This window comes from Cavia porcellus, unplaced genomic scaffold (genome assembly GCF_034190915.1).
Source record: "Cavia porcellus strain 051 isolate PalLab524CR breed Dunkin Hartley unplaced genomic scaffold, mCavPor4.1 scaffold_12, whole genome shotgun sequence".
NCBI lineage: Eukaryota > Metazoa > Chordata > Mammalia > Rodentia > Caviidae > Cavia > Cavia porcellus.
Window position 1 is genome coordinate 38,564,779 of NW_026947495.1, and position 23,848 is coordinate 38,588,626.

A 23,848-nucleotide genomic window follows, 5' to 3' on the forward strand; every position below is an offset into this window, starting at 1 on the left:
CTCAGTAATCAAGCCATCAGTTTTTCTGTTACACAGTTTTTAAATCATGCCTTTCCAGTGCATGAAATGACATTATTAATTATCTTCTGAGTGGGCCAGGCCTCAAGCTGATATACCAGATACTGTGCCAATTAAGCAAAAGTGATTCTTGTGTATTCTAGAAATGTGGGTGTGTTCTTTAAGTTTTAAATATTTCTATATTAAAAATGAAATTTTTGTCTAGATCTGGTTGTTCCTGTCATATGAGAATAGTTCTTAAACCACATAGTGCTATAATATGTGTATACATGTATGTTACAACTGTGCTATGTAAAGGCTAGTCTGATTTTAAAAGTAATTTGAATTTAATGTTTATATTTCCCATTTCAGATAAATTCTTGTCTTACCTAGATTTATTTATTGTTAAAAGATCAAAGAGTCATTTCTATGACTACAGAGGTTGGTTTTACTCTTATCAATGTGTAGTGAGAAAAGATTTTCTCCAAAATGAAAGATTAATAGAACTGTTGACAATTTCTAATACCTTAAACAATACAAAGTTGGAAAGGCCTTTATCCTAATTATTTTATCAATATGATTTCATTATTCCATAATAGCTGTAGTTCACCTAAGTCTTGGCAATGTTAAGAATCAAAAAACTATAGGAGAAGCTTTGAAGGAAGAAATGAACAAACAGATCTTTCTAAAGTGGTTATGTCAAGCATGAAGATAAGCAGACTAATAATAGTGTGAATGAATGTTAATGGATTGTCACTTCTCTGTGAGAGAAAAGTATTTATTCACCTGCAGCATTTGTAGTCACAGAATATAACAGGTATTTTCTTTTTTTATTGGGTGTGTCCCTTGAAAAAAATAGTGGTTTATATTTGCGTGTTTTCCCAGCGATAGAAGGATTTTATAATCAATTCTAAATTTGTAGTTGAAATCTTTTCCATTTTCTAGACCTTTAGTAAAAGTAATGCTTTCTTTTCATTTACATAGAATATTCAATATGTATAGCATATGTATTTTTATTTCAAGTTTTGATATTTTCTCATACTGGCTGTCTAATTTTGTGGCACTGTGTACATACAGTAAGGGGCCTTTTGGGGGAGGGGTATAGGTGAAGTGGTTTTATTAAAGATAGCCAGGATTATGTAGGATTTAAGAGTTGGCTTTGGGGCCTTCTTGGAAAAGGTAGACACTGCATAGACAAAGCACCAGTTGTACTGCATCTGCTGCCTGGCCCAGCCTGTCATCTTCTATTTGGCCACCTGGGGAGTTTGACCTTTCCTTTTTCTAGCTGGGGCTAGGAAACCATGGACTTTACCTCCAAGCATGTGGCCAGCTACTGCCAGGAGTGGCCAGGGCTTCTGTCTTACACTGGCATAGATGGCTTCATCCTCCAGTAGAATGCCCGCCAGGAGCACAATTTGATCTTTCAGGTTGATGCTCTCCAGTGAGGCTATATGAGGCTTGATCTGGTCACTCATTTTGAACATATGTAGGTCCTGGCATAGACCGAGAGCCACATGTTGGCAACTGAATGGTGGACCCAGCTGCCACTACCTCAAAACTGGAATTGAGAAAAGAGGAAAAAAGCGAGAGCACCCATGTCTTCACTACTGCACGTCACATCGCTCTGGAGGCCATTTATAAAGATCAGTGTTTCCAGTCACTTACTGAGTCGTATCATAATATACTGTATCAATTTTGAACTTAGATTCTTAAATAAGGTGAAAAGTGAATTTTTTTTAACCCTTTCTTAATTTAACATGTTTATAGTTATTTGGAGACCTGCTTTGGGTAGTACTGTTTGGACTTTTATACAGATAATAAGTCATCAAATTTGAAAGAAATGAAGTGAAAAAAAGAGCTTATAACAGTAGAAAAGAATGCAGATACTTCCAGAAAGTTCTCTTATTGTATCTTATTGCATTAATACGCAGTTCTAAAATTCACGTTGTTTTCTTATTACCTAATTGGCAATTATCTTACCTTTAGCCATAGAATGTTTATTTTCAATAATGAATTCAATCATAGTTTTTTCCATCCCCACAACCTATAAACTAATGGTAGGCTAATGATACTTTATTATTGTTTTTGCTTAGTTAACTTTTATAAATTAAAACCACTAAATACAGATATAATTTATTAATTTGTATATTTAAAATATATTTATCAAAATTACTAGGTCATTAGTTTTGCCTATTGGTAAACTAGTCCTTGTCCTCATGAAGCTAGAGCAGTCCAGAAGAAAAACCCAAATGGTACAATAATTTTTTAACTCCCCAACTTCAAGTCTTGCAAATAATCAAACAATTCAGAGCAATCTCAGAAATAATAAATTTACCACAGAGCCTTTTGCCAATTAGATAACTGGTTTCCTCCATATTCAAGAGAATGAAATCCAAACAAAGTGACAGAATTTTTTACATAGTATATAAAAGTAGAGTTCTGATCTTGTGAATTTTTATAATGTGGCACAATAATTTTGACTGCCATATCTGCAAAGTTCTTTCCTACTCAAATTAATGCAGTCAGTATTAATGAAATGTGTGATACTTTAAAATAGCTAAAGATAAATTTTACAGAATGATTGTAAAGCTAAGTTTTTCTCATAAAACAGAAGGTTGCTATGTGACAACATAGCAGCTCACTGAAGCAATATGGTGTTTAACTGTAACCTTTATTAAATTATTAGTTATGATGTAAAAAACCTACTTGTCAACAAGGCAAAAAGACATGAGCTGAAGCAAGCAACACCAAAAAAGGAAAGCTGACCAAAGGTTTTAATTCTCATGACACCTTGTGCAAGAGCAAGAACATAGGAAGAAGTGCCAGTTTGATAATATTGTTAAATAGGAAACTCACTACTGTTGTGCTGAGTGATAGAAAGAGCTCTTAACCTTCTCCTTACTGTAGGATCAGTTTACATATTTTATTTAATTATCAAAGAATATAAGCTTTTATCAGCAGCATAGTGGCCAGACATCTGAAGCACATTCAGTACAGCTCCAGAGCACATGAGAGCTGCTGGTGGTGCTGTGATGCTTTTAAAATGAGGTAGAATTTTGTTAGATTCAGAAAACTCAGTTGTGAGTCAACAGTTCAGTAGTAGAGCTCTTGAGTAAGCATACATGATGCCCTGGGTTCAGTCTGCAGTAACACAGACACATACAAACAAACCCATAGACAGCTCAATCCTTACTTAACTACTGTTCTTATAGACTAGGGGTTAGATACTATGTTACCATCACAGAGAACAACTAGCAGTGGTATGGTATCCATTTAAAGGGAATGTTGAGGGCTGGGGATTTAGCTCAGTGGCATAAGTGCTTGCCAAGTAAACACAGGGTCATTAGTTCAATACCTGGTACCAAAAAGATAAATAAAGTAAAAAATAAAATAAAATAAAGGGAATGTTGGGAAATACTGATTGATTTAAATGCTGGTTTGGTCTCATGGTTTAAGATCTAGCTGTCCAAGTTACTTAGCCTCTCAGATACAGTTGTTGTGTTCACTGAGATATTCTTTGGGTAACCAAAGAATGGCCACTGATTCTTTTTTGGCACTAAATGTATTTGTCACCTGCACTAGGATACTTAAGCTGAATTGTCAGTGTATTTTCTTCCTGTGCTCAAATTATATTGACAGCCAAATTATAATGCTAGGAATCACCATCATAGGACTATGACGAGTTCATTTATTCCATGAAGTTACAACAACATGAAAAGTGAAATCATAATGGAAAATTCATTTAGTGAATCACACCTCCTTCAGATGATTTCATGTAGCATGTAGATCAATCTATATTTTGCTCTTACAATTTTAATGAGAAAAACTTGCCCTTCATTTCCAAGTTTTAGAGAAACATTTCTTAGGAAATAACTCAACTTTTTCTGAAAAATGAGTCTTCATCTCAAAATGTTGCAAATTTGACTTAGGATGGCATCCTTGCAGGGAGGCTTTCCATCCCTAAAGTGACATGACCTTTTTCTAAAATACATTTTAAATGGTTATGTGTAATGCCAGTTCTATCCTTCTAAATCTGATTAGTTGATCTGATGTTCTCAAGGAGCAAGGCAGCAGGTGCGATCAACCAAATTTTTATAAACCTTAGTCTGAAGTGTGTCAGCTACATTGATTTAAAAAGTAGGCCCCTGCCATAATAGAACACCTACAGCAGTGGAGGCAAGCCTATGGCATCTGTACCATAGCAGGCTGTTTGTATCACTGAAAGCTGTAAAAGATTTGCCGCCACTAACAGGAAAAGCATCCTAGAACTCTGTCCCAGACGTCATAGTACCATGAGCAGAAGGATTATTAGGTACAAAGATTCTGTAGTACTTATTCAACTTGGATGGCAGAGTTACTTTTATATGTAGTTGGTACAAGGAATTCAGAATTGCATAATGTTGAAACCTATAGAAACATGCTGTTTGTCCTTTTGTTTATCATTTCTAAAGTAGGCATAATAGTAAGTTGTGATGTATTTTGGAAGTAGATAAAAAAGCCAAAACCTGTGTTTTCTGGTTTCTACTAAAAATCAAACAGATAAAAGCCAAAATAGATTGGAAAATTAGTGACCTTCAGATATGTAGAATCAAAGAATATGAGAATTTTTAAAGATCCTAGATATCTTCTAGTCAAGATTTGCGTGATATAAAAATCTGTTATCCTCCCAGCTATCTTTCATCTAGCTTTCTTAAGTGTTTTTATGAGGCAGAACCACTGCTTTTTAGGGCAGAATATTGGTAGCTACATGTCCTAATTAAGAATTCTTTGTTAGGTTGAATTGAATTGTGTCTTCATCTGCCATCATAATATCTGATTACAACTTAGAATGAATCACATTTTTTTCTATAGCTATAGTTTAACTTTGATTTCTCTTTCAAACATCGTAGTCAATGACATCTTGTGTTTTTTCGTTTAGCTCGTAACACTTCAAGAAGCAAAACTGCTGCTAAATGAAGATGATTACCTTATTAAAGCTGTGTATGACTACTGGGTGAGAAAACGTAAAAATTGTAGGGGGCCATCCCTCATTCCTCAGATAAAACAAGAGAAAAGAGATGGCTCTACAAACAATGACCCTTATGTTGCTTTTCGGAGGAGAACAGAGAAAATGCAAACTCGAAAGGTAATGTGCAAATTAGATATAATTGAGTGTAACTTAATAGTATTTAAGATGAATTTTTTTTCTCAGAATTTGAATTTTGAATAATTTGAACATATTGGGAGTTAATGACTGATAAACTTAATTAGAAATTCTTCATCAGTTGTGGCCATTTGTTTACAATGTTTACTATCCATACCCTTTATAAATTTGAATATACTGTTTTTTTAGTCTTGGAGTTGACATGATATAAAGAATTTTGTGTCCTTATATGCCTTAAAAGTTTTGAGTTTTTCAGTAAACTACATGTTGGGTTGTGAACCTCTTCTGTTTGGAAAACTGAGAATTTTAAATACTACTACTTTTGTTTGTCATTTAACAGCTAACGTTCCTTTAAAATGATATCCTAATTCTTGCAAGCAAAAAATGGATCTTACTGCCTCTAGCTATTATGGAGTCTGGGAAGTAGGGAAAGGTTCATTTTCAAGCCCATTCCCTGCAACAGCAAAAGTATCAGTGAGAGTTGACAGTTGTGTTAGATTTCAAATTGATGAACTTGTGCCTGTCTCGCTTTCAGCAGCAGTGTGAGCCAGAATTTTAAAAGAAATAGGATCTCACACTGTGGAATGATAACGGAATAGAAGAAAGCATTGCTTCAGAAGCTATTTGCTACTTTACATTTGTCATAATTAACAGCGATTACCACACATGGTAACACATTTTCTAACGTTTTAAAAGAATCAGAAACATAAATGTAAAACTCATGAAGAATTACAATCAAAAGCAAAACATTTTCTGTGGATTCTTGTTTCTCTTAACACCGAGTGCTTACCTTTGTGATTTGTTAACAGCTGTGAAGCATAACAGCTGCTAGGGATGGTATATTTTAGTAGAAACTGTCCTACTAGTTAATAACCAAAATTTTTGTAACTTAAGTAGTTGTGATTTTCTTAAACATTAGAAGATGAATTTCCCAAGTGTAGGTGATTTTTCCTAACTCAGGCTAAATTGTTAGTTTGGGATTTTGGTTCTTGAATAAAGATATCTAAGATATTTTATGAAGATGTAACCTTTCTTAGAAAAACTAAAATGAGAAAAACATGTAAATTCAGTGAAACTCTATAAAAATGTGAACTGTTGGAATTGAAGGATAAGTTTATCTGAACTATTGGAAAATCTGATGGACTGATTGTTATTAAAAGCTCTGTAGTTGACTTGAATACATTGTAAAACATGTACTGTTAGCAAGGATTGTGTTTTGGACTTCCATTATTGAAAGTGTTAAAATACTTTAAGTGTATAATATTTATTGGCATAAAAATAATGTTAAAATATGATTTATTGTCTTTATATTGAGAATTACTAGCAAGTGGTTCTTACATTTAACCTTCTTGACACTGATCCTACTCTATTATTTTCATATTCCTCTACTGAGTGATATACACTTTCTTTTCTGATGCCCTTTTTTTATGTTGTTGTTGAACTAAAAAACACTTATTTCCTGTAATACAATGTTGCTAGTTAGAAATGTCAGTGTGCTTCAAAATGAGAAAGATAGGAAAGCATTCAGTAAGTAATCTGTATTCCCTAGAGGATCAGAAAGTGGGCAAACACCAAGGGACACAAAAAATGAGTACTACTGACAAAAGCTATTGCTTTTTGTATTTCCATAGAGTTAAAAAACGCTTATATAGAGAATGCAAATACCAAAAGACTTCTGACATATATGTTTGGCACTTTTAATTTTAATTCACCAAACTAATTTAGACGTCCATTTTTAGTCTTATGACATCATTCTGTCTAAATGCACTGAGATGTCTTGAATCAAAATACTTGGTTTAGCCACATGGATATAACTCTTCATTTCGATGCCTTCTCTCCTCCCTCTGTGAGGACCAGAAATAAAGTAGTTAGGAAACAAAATTCCCAAGATAGTGATTCTTAGTTCTGGCTGTGTGTAACAATCACCTATGAACCACCCTTGGTTATAAAAAGATCGGCAGTTATTTCTAAGGTTTAGGAGTTTGAGAAACACCCCTCTAGTGATTTGGCAATAGGTACAGAAACCATATTATGTAACTGGAATAGGAGGAAAAGAGTTGGCCTAAGCAGAGACAACTGTACATAAGAAAGGTTAAAAAGTTTGAATACTTTCGAATTTTTGAAAATTGGATAGGACAATTTTTAGAGAATAGAAAAGTGTGTGATCTCAAAAATATAAAGATAAGCCTCTAAGAAATACTCTGCTAACCCAGAAAATAATAATGTGATTGAAGAATATTGTGAATCTATAGCAGAAGGACACGTGGGCCAGCTTGAAAAGGGCACTCCACTGATCAGAACTGGAGAAGTTCAAAGGTTAAAATAGTGAAAGTAATAAATGATATCCCATGCGTCCATACTGACATAAATGTTGCTTAAGAAAAAGAGAAGAAAACAGTTTTTTAAATAGATTTCCAAATTTATAAATGCTGGTGAAGTGTTAGAAAAATCACCATTCAGCAGCCACAGTAGTAATAATTATTTCAGGTAAAAGTTAGAATCCATGGACACTAAACTTACGGCAGAGAATTTGATGAGAAACAAGATAATCATTTAGTCCTAAAATATTATTGTTCGGGGCTGGGGATTTAGCTCAGCGGCATAAGCACCTGCCTTGCAAGCAGGCAGTCGTGAGTTTGAGCCCTGGTACCGATAAAAACGAAAAAGACCAAAAAAAAAAAAAATTATTGTTCATTTAAAAGGGAAAAATAGTATTTAAAGAAACCTAAAGATACCATTTTAATCAGTTGATTAGCCATAATAGGACAGGTATTGTTATCTAACTCTTTAATGATGTTAGAAGGATATAATACAATTTCTATAGTATTTACAAAATTTGAATTTAACCATGGAAAAACATCAACAATACTCAGATTGAAGAAATCTCACACAATAATTGTCTATTCTTCAAGAATGTCATGATCATAATCATCACAGGAAGGCAGAGGGACTATTCCAAATTATAAGTGATTAAAGAAGCATTTAGAAAACAAAACACAATTATTAGTCCGGAATCCAATTCTACATTCAGAAAAAAATGTATTATTAATAAATTTTAACAATAAAAATCCTTATTGTCCCACTATTGACCTTTATAGTAGCAACCATTAGTATAAAGATCAGTGGTTAGGATAGTTGACAAAATATAAATAAAATCTGAGACTTAAATAAGATTTTATCATTGTTAGTTTCCAGATTTTTGTTAGTACTTGATTACATAAATATATATTTTTAGAAAAAGACATATTAGGGGGCTGGGGATTTAGCTCAGCGGCATAAGCGTCTGGCTTGCAAACCTGTGGTCTTGAGTTCGATCCCTGGTACCGGTAAAAATACAAAAAAAAGAAAGAAAAAAGTTCAGAAAAAGACATATTGGAATGTTTAAAAGCATTACATCTCAACTTTGCTCAGAAATTTCAAAAATATCACTAATATATTGTATATGTGTTTTTATATGTATGTACATATATGTAATACTTAGAAAGTATTATAAAATATTAGCCTTAGTGATTCTGGATAAAACTGTATGAAGACGATGGGTTTTCTTTTAGCTTTGGAGTGGAAAGGACAGGACTGGGTAAAGAAAAAGTTAGAAAGAGTTGCTATTTCCATCTTAACATAGCAGGAAGCGAGTAAGATGGATGGGGGGAGCCAGTATTTAAAGGTTCTGGTATCCTTTTGATCATTACTCAGCTGTCAGTGCCATGTAATCTTGTATTATCATTTGTCTTATGAGTCTGTATCCCTGTCATTTTTATTTTGAGGTTAGAGGCATATGCACACAATAGGCACTTTAGTATTTACTATTAATAATGTTAATTTTTTTAAGTTGGAAAATAATTGTCTGTTTAAACCCTTCCAAAAAGTATCACCTGCTTTAAAACCATGCTTTAGAATACATGCTCTTTTTTCATGCAGTACCAAAGGATAAAATAAAAATTTTCTTTTGACTAGATGAAAAAGATGATTTCTCAGCATTTTTAAATATTATGTACACAGTATCATGGGATGGGTTATTTACAGTAGATGGTTATTTTTTACATGCAAAAAAAATTGTCCACAAAAGAGAAAACCTTTGAATTTTCTTCAATTTTTATTTTCTCTTTTTATAATCTTCTTTTATGAAACCACTGGTATTCAGGTTTTAATGTCATCTACTATATGTTGAATTATTAATGAGAATGAAACAATTGTATCAGTACAGTTGGACAAAGATTTGTGTGGACAAAGATTAAGGGGTAATAGTGGTCTTCAATTTTGAGACAGGTTCTCCCTGTGAGAGAACTTATCTACGTAGGCTGAGCTTGAACTTGAGATCTCCCTGTCTTAGCCCCCAAAAGTGCTGAGGTTACAGGCATGCTGCCACAGTCTGCCTGTTTTAAACTGTAGTTCCCTGTCCAGTGTGAAGTAAACACTCTGGATATTTGGGTTAACAGAATAGTTTATTAATAGATTGTGTTTTGGTTTGGTTGGTTGGTTGGTTGGTTGGTTGGTTATTGGTTTGGCAGTGCTGGGGATTGAACCCTGAGTCTTTCTGCTTGCTGATCTCTATTTCGAGGTAGATTCTCACCAAGTTGCCCAATTGGGACTGGGACAGTTCTCTGGCCTCAGTCTCCCTGCATGCTGGGATTACAGATGTGTGCCATCACACCTGGCTAATAGTAATGTTTATGTGCAAATGGATGCTGCTAATTACAACTAAGCTTTCACTTTGTAATTAACTGAAGGTTGCATCTTACGCTGAAAAACAAACTGATATTCTGAAATTCAGAATTGTTTTGTAATGAAATGTTGAAGTATGGTAATCCCATTTCTTGAGATATATGATATATATTACTGTTGAGTTTTCTGTGTTTCTGAAACAAAGCTTTGCTTGTCATTGTTCAAGTTTACATTGTAGTATGATAGACATTATAATCTAATCTCTACTTACAGAATTGGATAAATAGGTAAAAATACACTTTGGTTATGTGAAATACCCTGATTTTGGCAGAGCCTTCTGTCCTTAAAATCTTACAGCAATAAAAATAATCTAATACTATGAAACAGTTTAAAAATACAAATTTTGTAATAAATTTTGTTTTCAGTTAATGTTTTTAAAGTTGTTTACATTAGAATTATTCTTTCCATAGCTGGCAATGATTTTTTCCTGAATATATATTGAGAAATATATGCCTATACTTAGTATTTTCAGAGTTAAACAGATTCTCCTTCCTAGTTGCTGTTTTGGTTTTGATCTTACTACATTGCCTGTGTTATTCAGACTAGCCTCAAACTTAGCATTCTCTTACTTCAGCGTCTTGAATAGCTGGCACTATAGGCTGGATGATTTCTAAACATTTTTACATTTAACATTTTACTTCGACCAGAAAAATTTGAATATGTTTTATTGAATGAAGCAGGGAAATGCAGATAATGAGAAAATTCTTCTAAAATTTTTATTTTTAATAGAATCGTAAGAATGATGAAGCCTCTTATGAAAAGATGTTGAAACTGAGACGAGAGTTTAGTAGAGCCATAACAATTTTGGAAATGATTAAGAGAAGAGAGAAAACAAAACGAGAATTACTGCACTTAACCTTAGAAGTTGTGGAAAAAAGGTAAAATTGCTATTAATATTTAGTGGCAACTTTAGCCAAACAATGGGCAAACTGTAACCAAAATAAATCTTGGTGGAGACTCTTTAAGTTTTATGACAGTTTATTGATTCTCCAATAAAATTTCCAGTGTATAAAATAATTATAATTACTAGATTTTTTAATTAGATGACTATTAATTTGAATTGCAAGTTTGAAAGAATTTTGTTATGTGAAATACATCTTTTAGTAAATGTAATTTTTTGCAAGATCATTAAATTTATTTAGAAAAGAACCTAGAAATCATGTTGTCTATTTCTCTGTATTAAAATTTCTTTCTTTTGAGGTTTTGTTGTTACTGTGTTTTGGTGGTTGTTAATGGGGGTGGTTGAGACCAACAAGTTCTTCAGACTGACTTTAAACTCACTGTGTAGTCCAGAATGGTCTCACACTCAAAAGTGATCCTCCTGACTCAGCCTCCCAACTACTCCGATTATAGGAACATGCCACCATGCTCAACTTAAAATTTCTATTAAAATTTAAAGGAAATAAATATTTGATTTTACTTTCTGTCCAGAAAGACAAAATTTTTTTCAGTTCTATTTGGAAATGTGTTCCCTAATGTATTTTTTCTGTCTGAACTAGCCTAAACCATAGTATGGTAAATAATTCTTCCTAGCATTCGATGTAAAGTATATAAACAACTTGTTGTTGTTCTTTGTTTTTGCTGAATTCCAAATATGAGCTGTTTTGTTTCTTTAAAAATCTGATGGCTATATTTTCTTGGCTCAATTAATTATAATATTATTTGGGGGGTTTTTCTTTATCATTAAGCTAACATTTTCTTGCATTACCTTTTGAAGATACCATTTGGGAGACTATGGAGGTGAAATCCTTAATGAGGTGAAAATCAGTAGGTCAGAAAAAGAAGTATATGCTACTCCAGCAACTCTTCATAATGGAAATCATCACAAAGTTCAAGAATGTAAAACTAAGGTGAATATTGTTTGGGAAGGTGCATGTATGATACTATTGAGCAGAGTTACAGATTTCTCTTTTAATATAAAGTGGTTAAGGAAGAAAGTAACATGAATTTGTTTTAATTTGCTAAGCACTTTGCTTGGAGTCTGCATGTTAACCCTTAATCCTCAGAATAACCTTTTGAAGTAGGGTTAACCTTGGTGTGACCTCTATGTCATAGCTAATAAGTGGTAGGTTTAAGGCTTGAGTTCAGATACCAAAGTATATTGCTTTACAAAAAGTATATCCGCTTTTCCTAGAAAATGAGGGTAGTTATTTTTATTAGTCCTGCCAAACCCTGCATCTTATCAAAACCTAAACCTTGAGGATTTCTTTTTGAGACTATTAAGTTGTTCTTTGTTACTATTAAATTACTAAGTCACCATCTTTGCCAAGAACCAGCATTTATTTGTTGTCTACCTTGAATGTGAGAAAATTCTGTAATTTCTGGATCACATTTTTTTCCTGGTTAAAGATCTAGACTTGATGATTGTTTTATTCTTAGAATAAATAGTTGTATTTATTCAATACTCTGGTACCTTACTTAATTGAGATATATAAAAATTAAAGCCTTTAATTTTAAAGAGTTTAGATATAAGTAAGAAACATACTGACTTGAAGCATGTAGACAATAAAACCTTACTCTAGCAAGATTTTAAAGGTAACTTAGAATGTTTGTGGGAAATTCATCTTTTTACAATGTACAGTTTTTGTTTTTCATGGGTTTATTCTTAAAGGCCAAGGAACAATGTGGAATGGGAAGACACCTTTATTTTACTCAAGTCAATTCAAAAAACAGTTTCTTATTAATCACAGGCATCTAGCCCACCTACTCAATATCCTTTAAATCACATTTACAGTGATACCCAAAAAGTTAACAGTGCAACAAATGTCATTTTTTAAAGTTATTTTTACAATCCATTCTATATCAGTCAGTGCATTTCCTAGGTATGTGATTGTTAGGAATTAGAATATGAAAACCTTAACCTGTAATTACTGACAGAGCCAACCTTTTATTATCTTTTTATTATTGATCTTACTTTAGGTCTTTTCTAGGAATACTTTTTTTAACCTGTCAAAATACTAATTTTAGAGATATACTTGCCTCCATTATTGTCTTACCCATTACAATTTCTTTGTTGTACTCCCTACCTTAAGATATAGGGAGTTTCTAAGAAATTGGGTTTTTTTTTAAATGAACAATTACACTTACTATGTGAAAGTTTTATGTCTTGCTGAATACAGCTTGCCACTGAAGCAACATTTTCATTCTGTAAAATCTATGACTTTAAAATAGATAGTTGAGTTTTTGGTTTTTTTCCAGTACTAGGTATTGAAATGAGGCCCTTACACTGAGCTACATTCTTGAGCCTGTAGCTAGCTCAGACTACAGTTAGTTATGCACCACCATGCTCAGACCTAAAATAGTTTTATCATCAGACTACCAGGGGAAATGTATAACTTGTTTGATAACTTTACACTCCCATATTGTTTGTACTCTGGTACTCAGAGCAGTTATTTCCAATTTTTTAAAAATGATAAATCCCATTTTATTAAAAGGAATCCTATATTTTAGAACAGAAATAGAACTGCTCTATGAAAGGAAGTTGGGGGCTAGAACTTTCTTCCTTCAGTTGGTTCCTTTGCCACATCATCTGTCAGATACTTCCACATAACTTGGGTACTTGAGAACCATTTTATTGTTCAGTTCAGGTAGTAATTATCCATACTTAAAAGTGGAGGATTTTTTCTAGCTAATAAGCTTATTTTTCTCAAAAATTAGCCACCCACAGATATTAAAAAATCGAAAATAATTTTAGAAGTATTTTTAAAATAAGTTACTAGGTTTCTTCATCAATATAGATTTAACTAAGAATTAAATTTAAATGCCATTTAAACACTGAGTCAAATAATAGAGCAAACTAAAAAAATCAGTAGGTTTAACCAATATAACAATATAAGAAACTTAAATACCATAATTATTTTTCACTGTAACTTGCAGAAAATAAATCTAAAATATGTTTCAATTTATGATCAAAAAATAGTTTTTGCATACTAAAAATAATAAAATTACCTCCAGGATTAAAATGTATGTTTTTCAAAGGATAGTATAGTTTTTTATGATTTCTAAAATGATTTTTATTTCTTCCTTTTGGGGGAAAAATCGTCATGTAAACAGCACCCTCATCATTTGTCTTTGAAAGAAGAGGTTTCTGATGTGGTTCGTCAAAAGAAGAAGTACCCAAAGAAGCCTAAAGCAGAGGCTTTGATAACATCTCAGCAGCCCACTCCTGAGACATTGCCTGTGATCAATAAGAGTGACATTAAGCAATATGACTTTCACAGCTCAGATGAAGATGAATTTCCACAGGTGCTTGTTTTAAAACTACTTTAAAGACATGTCCTCTTACTCTTTAAGATTGCTGCAATTTTAAAATACAGTTGACATCTCAGAGATTTGGTTCTTGGTTTGTTCACCTAAACATTTTCTACATGTGTTTGTTTTTGTGTGACTGCACATGTGTGACTATACGTATATAGTCACAAAAATAGTATTTTCTATCCTTGGATAGAATTTATTTTGATGTGCAACATTTACATGGTTTTCAGTTTTCTTCTTTTATAAAAGTGAGATTTTTACTGAACCAAAGAGTAACAATATTTTTAAGACATTTAAACATAATTATACATAGCTAGGTGTGGTGGCGCATGCCTATAATCCCAGCATTTGAGAGCCTGAGGCAGGGGGATTCGTGTGAGTTTGAGGTCAGCTTGAACTACATAGTTAGATCCTGTCTACAAAAAAAAATCCCATAATTATACATACTCACTAACAGTGCTTACCTTTTAGGGGTGGGGATTTAGCTCAGTGACACAAGCACTTGCCTGGCAAGTGTGAGGTCATGAGTTCGATCTCCAATACCTCCCCTCAAAAATTACCTTTGTATCATATTCTGCCAGCATTCTGTTTTATAACATTTAATATAAATTTTGCTAATTTTCTAGTTAGTAGCTATTTGATTCTAAAGGAGACTTAGAAGAATTGATTAAAGTTATTTGTGAAAATAATTAGTGAATATTGCAACAGTTTTATAGCAAAATATTTACAATTTAAATTTTTTAATTTGCAAGGGGTGGTGGCACACACTTGTAATCCCCAGCAGTATGTGGAAGACTGAGGCAGGAGGACCATGAGTTAGAGGCCAGACTGGGCTGCATACTGAGTTCAAGGCCAGCTGGACTACATAGTGTGACCCTGTCTCAAAAAATAAATCATTATTTTAGCTTTTATTTTCATAAGTATTGTATTTAAAGCAAGATTTTTATTTTACATATGAAAAGATCTATTTGTAAAAAAGTAACATTGTTTAGAACCTCGTCTAGCAATATTCTGTTTTTCTTTTTTCTGTTATATAAAACCTTTTAAGAGACTATAGTAACAAATACCTTGAATTTATTACTAGGTTTATCATATTTTAATATTTTTGCTTATTTGCTTAAGAGATTTTTTTAAATCGGCATTAAAAACACATTTGCAAAAAAGACTTATAAAAAAACACTTTATTGCTACAACCATTTATAGAGTTTATAGAAAGTGTGACCCTTGATTAGATTGTCTTATTTCTACCCTTAGTTTTTCTGCCACAGATAACAGTTTGGCATTAATGTGGGTAGTAACAAATACGTTTAATACTATATAACTATTTAAAAATTTTTGAGAACTAGTTTAGAAAACCAGTTAATACTTTTTGTCAGAGAGATCACCCAGTTAAATTCAGACAAGTCTTTGAATAACCATAGGCCAATAATCATGTGGCTTTTTGAAGAAATAAGAGATATAGTGGTCTTGATAAATAGTGGTTTTTCAGATAACAGAATATAGAAAAATGCTGTATGTAGAGGAAACAATTATTAGAATTACTTACAGTTTGCCATTGCTGAAGCACAAAACACAGAAGAGGAAGAGACAGTAAAAGGAGTGATGTTGGCAATATCAGCCAAGTGGCCTTACATTTTATATATCAATAAAATCTCATATATTATACATTTTGGAAAAGTACTTAACATTTTAAGAAAATGACATGGTAAGTATATGTAAAACAATATTGTAGAGATAGTATTAATGAGAGCCTAGAAAATTTTGTTACACATTTCTGCTCCTTTAATAATGATGCCAGGTACTGTGACCTGTAATAGCTAGCTTTTCTCTTTCACTAGACTGTCTGTCCAGCCTGAGAGGAGGCTCACAGAGCATAACAGGTCATACATTTCTTATGCATTAAGAAGTTTTCATTTCTGCTTTAAATTTGTATGTTTACTCATGTATTCTCCAACTTCTAGAAAATTACATTTTTAAATTTGTAGGTTTTTCTAAGTCCCTGTGCTAGGTTTCAACAACTCTCGTTTGTTTGTTTTTATGACATTGAGAATCGAACTCAGGACTTCATGCTTGCCAGCAGGTGCTTTCCCACTAAGCTATATCCCTTCTCATTAATTTTTAATTAGCAATGTGGCTTCACATTGCTAAAAAGTATTTACCTATTGTTAAGCATTATTCCCTGAGGAAGCCATGTAGCATTTCTATTTTCAGAATTTTATTTCTCAAAAGATTGTTTAGGTAATCATACATAGCTTCTTTTTCCAGTAAACAAGGAACATGAGACTAAAGAGTTAAGAGAACTGTCTCCTCGTGATAATGTTTCAAGTTCTCTTAAAATCAGAGAATCTCTCTGTCCTCTGTGATATAGTCTTGCCACAGTGTCATAGAAGCCAGCCCTGAGGAATGGTAGTAGGAAAAGAAGGTGATACATTTTAAGAGCAAAGAATTTCTAAAACTTGAATTTTGACATTTTCTTAGTATATCTTGTATATCTTAGAAGAAGTAGATGATTTGCAAAGGAACCAAAGTATAAAATTCACATTTATGACTTCTTTCAAATTTCAGGTTTGTGCTGGTTCCCCATGAATTAGCCTTCCCCCATAGGGTTGTTGGAGGCATATTGGAACCTCAAACAAATGCCTTTCTCCATGGATGAAAGGGATTTGTGAGGTTCTAAAATATACAAGTAAATATTGCTCAGCCATCATTTATCAGAAAAAGAGATGTACTACGAAATGAAACAACTGAAACTTAAGTACTCGAAACTATTTGTTTGGTTTTAACCATTAAAGGGTGAAAGTTTAGCTAAACATTGTTTCTGAGACATGTCATAGTGTTATGTGTGCATCATTTTATCTGTTGTGACACTTATAAAATGTGTTACAGTCTTCAGGGGTGTCCTAAGAATCCCCCTTCAGATTTCTATCACATGCCCTGGGCAAAATACTTTTTAATGTGATAGTTATATAAAAGTTTTTTGTTTTGCTATTTAATTGTCATTTTTGTCTGCAACTGATCAATTTAACCTTTAGCAAGTGCTTTTCATATATATACTTGGGGTTGGGGATATAGCTCCAGTGGCACAGCACTTGCCTGGCAAGCATGAGGCCATGAGTTCAATTCCCAGGACCAAAAAAAAACCAGAAGCAAATGTTTTTCTGATTTTCTGCTTTTGATCTGTTACGTTTAAAGAACGCCGCCTTTTTAAAAGATGAGAGATATAAAACAATCTTTTGAGTAAAATATATGAAATTTAGAGTGCCTTTTTTCCCTGTCTATTATACTTTCACTGGCTTCTTAGAAAATCTATCTGAGAAAAAAAATCTACCTGTAGGTGAAGCATAACTACCATTATCCCATTTATAGTCACGTACATTACTTATACAGTGGGATATGTAAAAGCCATGTTCTTTTTAAGTCTTAATACTTCATGTGCAGAAGCAATTGCGCAATAACCACATATACTTACCTACAAGACCTAAATCATTAGAGTAAGGATCTTGAACCATAGAACATATTTGCTAGTCATAAAATGGAATCTACTGCCTACTAAATATAGTTAAAAGAGTGACCATCATGAACATTCATCTATTGACTTTTGATAACTCCTAAACAGTATGCTCCTTTTGTCCAGGTTCCATCCCCGGTATCAGAACCTGAAGAAGAAAATGATCCTGATGGTCCCTGTGCTTTCAGAAGGCGGGCAGGATGCCAGTATTATGCTGTAAGAACTTTATTTTTTGTAGATGGGAATTAACAGATAATTCATAGTAACCTTAATCTAAAAATGAGTCATGCATTAGTATTTTTTGTTTAGCATCCACTGTGAGAATACCAGTAAAGGATGCTGAAATGTACTGAGTCCTTCAGAATCTCTTACTTGGACATTGATAATATATATAATTTCTCTTTTTTTTCTTTTTCCTTTTCATTGGTATCAGGGATTGAATTCACGACTGCCTGCTTGCAAGGCAGGCGCTTATGCCGCTGAGCTAAATCCCCAGTCCCAATATATATAATTTCATTTTGAGCTTTAATTATAGCTTTAGCAATTGTGAAAATTGACCCCAGAATCTCTAAATTGGCTCTGAAACCTTTGATGGCTGCCGAGTATTTATTGAAATTTATTGATTCACAAGTCTGTCTTGTGTATTTGTACCCAGTGAGTATCAAAATAATGATTTTTAAACTTGGCAATATTTTTCAGATAATTGTATTTATAACTTTCTGACGTACTTAGAAATTTAGTTGTGATACTAAGTCAAGTTTTGTGCAGCTAATGTTATATCTAGGGAAGGCTCAGCTAATATTATATCTAGGGAAGGCTCTCCCTCCACAGGGGGGTTTTCTGATAAGGTACAACTATGGAGTTAAAGAATGGTTTCATTTTCTTATATGGCTTGTAGAGATCTTTTGTCTAATTGTGCTATGTAAACATGTACTGTACACTGATAACTTCAGTGAATATGTACTATACTTAATATAAGAGAGATGGGATTTATGGTATTAAGAATAATAAAAATTAAAATGAAAGGACGAGAGTGGTAAGACACAAACATAAAATGATAGAGGTAATAGGAAGACAAAGAAATGAGCTTCAGCTTGACCCACATATGCTTGAAGCTCAACTTTTTGTTTAGACGAGATTGAGCACATTTACAGTGACAATTTTTAGTTTAGGAAAAAAATTCATTCTATTTCGCTGCAGTAGAAAGCCCATAATTATTAACTTAACAGCTCGACTTATAAATACTAAAATACATATAAGTAAAGAGCAAAAGAAAAGGCACAGAAAGTAAGGAGATCTTTTTCAAATGGTTGGGGGAATAAGAGATGAAGGAAAGGGAAAGGAGGAGAGAAAAGGAAGATGGAAAACAAAAAGAATCGAAGGGAAAAAAATGAAAATAGAGCTTTTACAAAATGGAAAGAGACCAGGAGTTGGAAGAAGCAGAGAGGGAGAGGAAGGAAAGGAGAAAAAGAAAATTACAACATTATTAAGCACCCATACCAACTCCTCATGATAAATATTATTATTATATAATATAGAATTTTAATGGGAAAAAGTATATCATGCTAAATGTGTTTATCAGCTAAATTCAGTGTGTGAGTATTTTGTATGAGTAAATTTTTGATGCAGTGTTACATGTTAACCTGGTTAATGTCAATTAAGCCCTAATTTTACAATTTTTCGTTTAGATTTTTAGTCTCCTAATACTTTATTTTTATCATGATGTAACCTTTCTTGATTTCAAATTTACTCCATAAGTTATTTTTTCTGTCTTTGCAGCCTCGTTTGGACCAAGTTAACCACACATGTGAAAATTCAGAATTGGCAGATTTAGATAAGTTGAGGTATAGGCATTGCCTTACAACACTTACAGTCCCAAGAAGATGTATAGGATTTGCAAGGAGGCGAATTGGCAGAGGTGGAAGGTAAGCTATTTGGAGCTAGAAGACAAAATAAAAAAGCTCTTAACTCTTCCAGTTAATATTTGGCTTTATGTTGCTTTTCAGGATCATAATGGACCGAATATCCACAGAACATGATCCAGTTCTAAAACAGATAGATCCTGAAATGCTGAATAGCCCTTCCCAAACTATAGACTTCTCTAATATCTCTCGGACCAATGCTTCCAATAAACGTTGTGAAAATAGACTGTCTCTATCTGAAATATTAAGCAATATCAGATCTTGTCGACTACAGTGTTTCCAACCAAGGCTACTAAATTTACAAGACAGTGATAGTGAAGAATGTACCTCAAGAAAACCAGGGCAGACTGTGAACAATAAAAGAGTTTCTGCAGCATCTGTAGCTTTATTGAACACCAGCAAGAATGGCATATCAGGTGAGCTTTTGCTGTTAAGAGTACATGCCAGTATTGTTTTCTCCTTAAGTGTCATTATTCACCAAATAAACTCTCAGTAAATTTTGGAGCCTTTTTATTTCCCTCGTCTCACTCAAAAAGGGAACTTTAATCTAAGAAACAAAACTACTAACATGGTTCACATTTTTTAACCAAATTGTCCTACCTGGTTTCTGTAAAACCACTGATGTGAATTAGAGTGTGAGTTTCTGTGTGGTTAATGTGTAGGCAGAATGCAGAGTTCCCTGGGGGCAGACTGCATACAAACTGCCCTTATATAGTATTCTCTGAGTTTTTGTTTTGTTAAAGATAGATTTCATTGGGCCAGCGATTTTAGCTCAGTGACTTACGTGCCTGCCTGGCAAGTGCGAGGTCGTGAGTTCGATCCTCAGTACCAAAAAAAAAAAAAAAAAGGTAGTTTTCATTTTTGTATGTTAACTTTGCTAAAATGTAAACATTGTTCTTTAAAAATACCAATGGAAGCTGTCTTTCAGAAAAATGTTTTGAAGAGACTCCCTATAAATAATAGTGATTGTCTGACAATTTGACTCTGTAATTGAAATGAGAAAGTCTTTTTTCAAAAGATACTGCTCAGAGAGATTCTGCTGAAATTAGGGTTTTTTTAAATTTTAAAAAGCAAAACTAAAAAAGGATAAAAATGATAGATAACTATACTACTAATTTAGTTCACAAAAAGAACAGTTCTGTCATTAATTACTTTTGTATCTAGATTTTGTAACCTGAATAACTAGTTCTGAGATAATAATGTGAAATTAGTTTATGATGTGTACATTGTAAATGTACAATGCCTAGAGAATCTAAAATAATTCTGATTTTTTCCCCTTATTGTGGAGAGTCTTTATCATATATATACAAATATGTATAATATATACATATTATTAAATATTACAAATAATGCATAGTATACAGAGGGAAGAAAATAAATGTGGTTTGTGTTAATATTATTCATAATCTTTCTGTAAAAATACATAATTTTAAATTATTTCCTGGATGTTACATTTATTTAGGATATGAAATTACTAAACTTCTTTAAAGTGATTTGAAATTCAGTCACACATGAATTCAGTCTTTTTTACTTACTGAACTGCCTATTTTTCAACTTGATGTAGACATTTACCTGTTTAAAGATTATGATGGGAAATTGGATTTGTTTGAACGATTAGAAGTTGGCATATCATTTCTCTAAATTAGTAATTAATTTTCTCCTAAACAAACTTAGGTAAGGAAAATGACATCTCATATATGTCTAAAATTTAATGAGCCTTTGAAACAGAAATGGACAGATACTTAGTATGAATTATAATCCTGGAGTTCTTAATAATATAAAAGCTGTAGGAAGTTGACAAATACTGAATCAAATCTTTTTTTCAGTCAGTTCTGAGGTCACAGTTCACATTGTTTAACCAAATGGAAATACTAGTACTGAACATTACTCAAAATAATTTTTGGAAGGAGAGTTCGAAAACAATAATGCATTTTATTTGTGTTTGACCATAGGCTGATTTTTTTTTTTTATTTACCAGTGTATATGATACAAGATGAATTTACTATGTATCTTCTCAACCTGAACAGAGCTAGATATTTACAGCTTTCTATTATACATTCCAGATAAAATCTAGATTTAACTTGACTGTTTAGTAGGAAATGTATATGTTGTATATGTTACTGTATTATCAATACAAAATTGTATTGATCTAAAATATAACTTTAATAGTTCACTGACAGTCATCTTCATAGTCTATAACACCAGTATACATCAGTATGAAATAAGCCTTTAAAATGCTGTCTTACACATACATATATGTCTCCTAGAACCTAAATCACCAGTGTGCAGTTTTTCTTTTCAGTACTGGAGATTGAACCCAGGGCCTTTACACTGAGCAATATTCCTAACCTCCTTTGTTAGTTTGAGACAGGGTCTTACTAAGTCTCCAAATAACCCAGCATTGGTTCAGATTTGCAGTCCTCCTGCTTCAGCCTCCCAAAGTTTTGGGATTATAGGCATCACCACCACATCTGGCACAAGCCTACAATGTTAACATCAGAGTAAATAAGGTGGAGTGGAGTAGAAATAGATTCTTTTTTCTGTATATATAATGAAATATTATTTTCCTTATGTAAGTTTGTTTAGGAAAAAAATACTAATTTGGAGAATGATATGCCCACTTTAAATCATTCAAATAAATCATTCATTACTTTCAAATAAATATGTATAGATACATAAAAATATGTGTCATAGACAAACGAAAACTAGGCTTTTCCTTTTAAGTCAGAAACATGTTTTGTTAAATATTAAATGTGTTTTCTTAATTGAAAAATTCTTAATAAAAACAAGACAAAGGAAAGATAGATTGTACTGAATGAATAAACAAGGAAAATTATTTCATACAAATTATTTAGGCTCTTACATTTGCAAAGCCAAAATGTTAAGTATTTAAGTTACAAAGTTTAGTCATTTGAGACTGCAGTACTATAACTGCCTTTTGAGATGCTGTTCAAATATATTACATATCATGGAGTACTTTTCTTGTTCAGAGTTGAAGGCCGGATTAATTGACATTTAACAGTTTTGACTAATGCCGTTGCAAATTAACCTGCTTTTTCTTTTGTCACCTGTCTTAGGGACCAGTAGTTTCTCATGTCTTAATATTACCACTTTATAAAAGCAGTTACAGAGACGTGTTCTGTAGTAGTTTCTAAAACAACGTTTTGACTTTTAGTCAGTTTTTCTTCTCAGGAGTGAGGAGACAGTACTGAGGATTGGACCTAGTTTTTGTACATGTTCTACCACTAAAGTATATCCATGCCCAGCCATTCTTTCTTACAGTGCAATGAAATTTTTGCAAACATAATAAAAGTTTTAGGGTGGGCAAAACTGTTATAACTAAGAACAAAGGATTTAGTTTTTGGATTAATGTCGCTTTTAAAGGTGAAAAAAAGATTCAAACCTGAAGGATTAAAAGAACTTAGTTTGACTGCTAAAGGAAATAAAGAACTATTAATTTTACCTATTTAGCTTGAGCATTAGAAATTTAAATGGTTCTGAAGTCTGTTTTTATTATCATGAAATCCATTTGTTCCATTTTTCTCTGTCCCCTTACCTTGCCATGTTGTACTTATACATAAGTCTCTTTGTCAGTTTGTCTGCAGCTGTTACAGGATGTTTATAGTTTGGGAAAAGTAATGTCAACTTTCTTGGATTGCACGCTTAACTTTAGAGTAGCAGAGTGGTTTATAGAAACCCTGAGTCATCTGGCTCCCTACTATCCCCTGAAAGATTTGAGCAATATTCCTAACCTCCTTTTTTAGTTTGAGACAGGGTCTTACTAAGTCTCCAAATTACCCAGCATTGGTTCAGATTTGCAATCCTCCTGCTTCAGCCTCCCAAAGTGTTGGAATTATAGGCATGCACCACCACATCTGGCACAAGCCTACAATGTTAACATCAGAGTAAATAAGGTACAATCCCCATTTCCTCTCAGCTCCTAATCTTGTCCTAGAACCTGTCCTTTAAAAAAATAAATGAAAACACCATGGTAAAGCATTTGTTAAAACTTATTTTTTAAAAAGTCCAAACTGATAGATGAAGAAATACTAGAACATGCATTCATTTCAAATTTCAGATAATCTTTATTAAAGCGTGAAAATTTGATTTAGAACGGTCTTTGACAATTCATGCCCCTCTAAGAATAGTATCATCTTAGCCCAGTTTGAAAAAATGCTGCAATAAAAGTTGGAAGATGATGAGAAAAAAAGGCAGACACAATTCTGTTCATATTCCATTGGGAGATAATCATCCAGAAGATCCAGAATGTGTTTCTATTTTATTTTCCTTAAGATTATCATG

General features: G+C 32.8%; 1 protein-coding gene across 3 annotated transcripts in view; it reads left to right on the forward strand.

The window, feature by feature from the left end:
- Window positions 1-23,848, forward strand: part of Epc2 (enhancer of polycomb homolog 2) — a 116,373-nt gene that overhangs the window by 82,923 nt on the left and 9,602 nt on the right. For 2 of the 3 annotated variants that reach the window (XM_003478705.5, XM_013142532.3), the window contains exons 4-10: window positions 4,916-5,122; window positions 10,592-10,740; window positions 11,580-11,712; window positions 13,916-14,107; window positions 17,751-17,840; window positions 19,404-19,549; window positions 19,631-19,962. In XM_003478705.5, the coding sequence (XP_003478753.1) occupies window positions 4,916-5,122; window positions 10,592-10,740; window positions 11,580-11,712; window positions 13,916-14,107; window positions 17,751-17,840; window positions 19,404-19,549; window positions 19,631-19,962 (1,249 nt within the window). The remainder of the gene's footprint in view (window positions 1-4,915; window positions 5,123-10,591; window positions 10,741-11,579; window positions 11,713-13,915; window positions 14,108-17,750; window positions 17,841-19,403; window positions 19,550-19,630; window positions 19,963-23,848) is intronic. The other variant, XM_013142533.3, reaches the window with a different exon arrangement.